The 4,365-nt window shown below is 36.1% G+C and overlaps 1 protein-coding gene across 1 annotated transcript in view; it reads right to left on the bottom strand.

Moving 5' to 3' along the window:
* LOC104529515 (pulmonary surfactant-associated protein A) overlaps positions 1 to 69 on the bottom strand; it is a 2,005-nt gene extending 1,936 nt beyond the window's left edge. Inside the window, exon 1 of the mRNA XM_029086454.1 lies at positions 7 to 69. Coding sequence (XP_028942287.1) covers positions 7 to 69 — 63 coding nt within the window. The remainder of the gene's footprint in view (positions 1 to 6) is intronic.
* Positions 70 to 4,365: the final 4,296 nt, after the last annotated feature.

Genomic DNA, 4,365 nt, shown 5'->3' on the forward strand with positions numbered 1-4,365 from the left:
TTGAGCACAGCACGGGAGCAGGAAAAACACTGCTCCTAAGATTTTGTGAAACAACTGTGGAGACAGCATTATTTACAGCCAAATTTAAACAAGACTGTTTTACTCTCCAGTGTAGAGTCCTGTGGGGTTTTTAAAAAACAAAAAACAAAAACCAACATTTCAGAATTTTGCAATCTGGGTTTGAAGTTTTATGTACCTTAAGCTTTGCTCTCAGTAACATGAATGTCATTGTAGTTGCAAAGATAGGTTATTTCAAATAATTAAAATATTTTTCCAAAAGACTCAGTCTGTTAACCTACTTAAGAACTTAAAGCTACAGAGTAAAAAACCCAAAACATTCCTGTCAAAGCTTTTTTTTTTTTTGTACAGCAGATATGTGCCATTTTTCCCATGCAAAAAGCTATATCTTCAGTCTTAATTTTACAGGGGAGCAATAGACACGTTCGCTTTAGTAAGTGAAAGCTAGGTTAAGATAAACTAGGACACACTGTCTTTATTAATAGATTGAGAGTGAAACAATTTTTAATGCTTATTCTTCTGTTATGACATCCGTCTTTTAAACTGTCTTCACCTGGGCTGATATCCTCCCTAAAAGCAAGTGAAAGTTTTACTTAAAATGTTGAGACATAGAAAAAAAAAAAATCTAAAATTAAAGCTTTGTGGTATAATTTAAACAGAAACCTATTTAAAGATGTTCAACTTACCTAACAGCTCCAATATGAAATAAGAAAGACTTGTTAGATGGTCTAATTTATAGGGCATGTAACTTGAGATTGATCTCATTACCTACAGGAAATACAAAGAGCAAGTAAGAGGATATGAATAGAAATTCCAAGTTTCAAGAACTTTAACTTGAAGGATGGGGGGGGGAGTGTTTTAAGATTACTGAACTTAAAATGCGAGGAAAATATCTGAGGGTACTTCCTTGATTTGTAGAAGCGCTTTCACATGTTAAAAAAACCCAACCCTGGAGCAGAACAAAGCAATTTCTCAATACATGTTTGAAATACCTAATGTTTCCACAGAACGGCTGTGTAAATGTTAACTTGTAAATGTCACTGAAGATAAGCCAAAACAAGGAGTTCACCTGAAATGTAATATGCAGGAAAACCACCACCATCATTTTCATTAGATTGAAGACTTATCAGTCATAATTATTGATGTTTTAGAAGTAAATAGAAACTCATAATTGTAGCAGCAAAGCTGAAATTCAATGGTACATCTACAGCATATGTAGTGGTAACAGCCACAGAAGCACATACTTAGATAACCTCCTGAATACTCCAGAGGAGTATTATATATCATAAATAACAACAGTTTTACAGTACTACTTAACTAGTACAGTTTTATCCAACAGAACAATGACCTTCTAGTGAAGGAAAAAGCACCTCTAAACCAGTCCTGTAAGTCCAGAGGCCTCAAGATGTGGAGCATCACTGTAATGGAAATGCATTGCCATGTATTTTTAAGTTGTCTTCAGCTGAGAGTTGTTTCTATCTAACAGAGACTTTTAGGAAAGGAGTTTCAGGCTGTGCTTCAGTTCAAACAAATTGATGTCATGTCATTCTTGTCATGTCAGGCCAGCAGCCTGAGGTTGCAGCAAGGCTAACAGCTGAGTCAGTTGAGGAATAGGTGCTTTGAGATTAGATAGTGAATGTGAGCAATAACCATATTAGTCTAAGATGCTGCTGGATCACCTTCACAGGCATTCTGCACCTGTACCCTGTATCTTCATACTTACCTCAGCAACTGATGCAGAGTCCTTTGTCTTGGTGTTGTGCCTACAGAAACCCAATTAATTCTTGCAGCATTGTTTATTGAGTGCCCTGGAAAAGGCACCAGTCCTGTAAAAAATAAATAAACAGTACCTAGTTGTATGTACAGAGGAGGGCTATTTTAAATTTGCGTGAGTAACCTTCATTTAAAGTTTCTTGTTAAATTTCAAGTTTCTTAGCTTTTGGGTGTTTGACTTAATGCTTTCAACATTCTTTTGGCTGAGGTTTTCTAATTGTTTTATGGAAACAAAACCCAAACAGAGAACATGAGACAAGCCATTACCTGGGGTCCAGATGAGCCCTAGAAAAGATCACGGGCAGAACCTGGGCCATTGCATCCATGGTGAAAACAAATTTAGTATTCAACTGCATCTGGAAGAAACTACAGGTTAGGCAAGTGTGAGAAGAGGATAAGGTTTGGTCTCCATTAGTGGGTTTCATATCCTGACTGATGGCCTGGGACACCTGAAGGGAGAGAGAAATGTACGTGTGTGATAACCTCCTGAGAACGGATGTAGATTTGATAAATTCTAAACTTTTCTTCTCTGAATTTTCATCAGCGTATTGATCAAAAGGAGCAAGCTAAAATAGATATTTAAAAATACTTACATTTTTATTATGTTTGTTTATGATTGCCTAGTAGAATATTCCATAGAATTATCATAACATGTAAACTATGTTTTGCTTTTGCTTTGAGCTGCATATTACAGAAGCTCAGCAAGATTCAAGGATACAGATCTGATAAAGAACAAACAATTTTTGAGTATTGAGGTAACTTTTCTTCTGTATTTCCACATCTGTCATCAAAAGCTTTTATCATTTCAGTTCTAGTGAAGCAAATGAAGGATATTACAAGAGTAGGTTGTGTTGTACAATGTAGGTAGGTAAATGCAAAACATGCTAAGGACAAAAGTTGGTCAACAGTGCTTTCTTGACTGCTTCCAGAAATGCAGACACTAGAGCTGAATTTCAGTTTATTAAAATGGATGTGTGTTCCTTCCATGAGCCTGTTCATTAGCCTTTCCTTTGTATTGAGGAAATTAACCTCCTGAAAGTTGGGGTTTTTTTCCTTCATAGTGCTAGTCACACCTCAGGTAATTTTGAAAATTCTTTTCTTATTCTCTAAGTTTGTGTTTAAATGGCCCCAACCCCATTTATATTTTCTGTCTATATTGATTTTGTGCTGTTCTGCTGTTGTTTCCATCCTACCTTACTTCCATTTTTGTCCTGTGCTTTCTGCATTTCCTTTTCTCTTCCAAATTATTTTCAGACTGTTGCCAGCAGTTCCCTTATTCCTGGGAATATCAAGAAGAGCAGAGAGCATGTGGGAACTAGTGTCTCCCCTTCTCAGAGGAGGGCTGAGGATCCTTTTGCTGAGCTTTAAAAACAGGAAGCAAAAAATTCAGCAATATATGGACACCTGAGATGGCAAACTTCAACACTTTCTTTTTTCCTTTTTTATTTTTAAATTGTAAGCAGCATTCGAGAGCAGAAAGTCTTAATTTTACCTGTAGACAGTGTAATTAGTGCTCATAAACGTTACTACCATCTTGTTTCACTGACTTAAGTTATGTGTGAAAGATACAAGTGGAGTTCACTAGGTGTGTCTGGTATGTCACTTGTTGCAGCTCAGCTGAAAAACAGAGAAAGAAATGAGTTTTGTGTTTATAACAAATAGAAAGCAAGACAGTATCTCACCTCTTCAATAGTTATTAATAGAAAAACAGCATTCTAATTAGAGAGAGAAAATAACCCTTATGTTTATGAAACAGCTGAAACTATTATTCCATATATTCTGCAGTTGTCCTTCATTATCTGCAGAAGGTTAAATTATTCACTACTACCATAGTTAACATTGCTGCAGGCTCCTCAAGGGTTAAGGTCCCTCTGCTGTACAGTTCCATTTGACTCCTGAGCCTCAAGAGCAGAGCTGGGTGAACGTTTCATTCCAGGTTTCATCTGGCATCACACCTAGTTTATCACTCTTGAGACAAATTCTGCCAAGCCCTGGTTTCGAACTGGGACTTCAACTTGCATCCATGTCTCCTTATCATTTTTAAAAGTGCTACTCTAATTTCCAAGCATCCTGTATTGATTTTGCTTTAAAACCAGGTATGTTTGTATAACTGTAGGTTAATATGATTTTATAATAGTACTTTTCAACTTCCGATAGCAAAAATCACTTGCAATCTGACACTCTTTGAGGTCTAGACAATCGTGTCTATTATACCATTACACAATACTCCCAAGAACATTGTTTTCTTCTGATTCATAAGAGTCGTAATAGGGCCATTAGTCTTTCTAACACTTCTCTATGTGGTTTCAAAACCAGCTAACAAATTTCCTGGTGGCAAGTATTTCTTCTCCTATTTGCACTTACTGTTCTTCTAGAGAAAAGCTACAAATAAATGTAAAATGTATGATTAACCTTTACCCTGCTTTGTATTTGCAGCACTGCTAGGATATCGTGGCAGCAAGTACTAGTATTTTTCCACCATATATGTTATTTTCTCTGGAGAAGAAATAGCGGAATAACGTAACTGTTTTTCTTCAAATTTGGCTTCAAAATTAAAAAAAAAAAAAAAAAAAA

This window comes from Antrostomus carolinensis, unplaced genomic scaffold, assembly GCF_000700745.2.
Source record: "Antrostomus carolinensis isolate BGI_N321 unplaced genomic scaffold, ASM70074v2 scaffold6908, whole genome shotgun sequence".
NCBI lineage: Eukaryota > Metazoa > Chordata > Aves > Caprimulgiformes > Caprimulgidae > Antrostomus > Antrostomus carolinensis.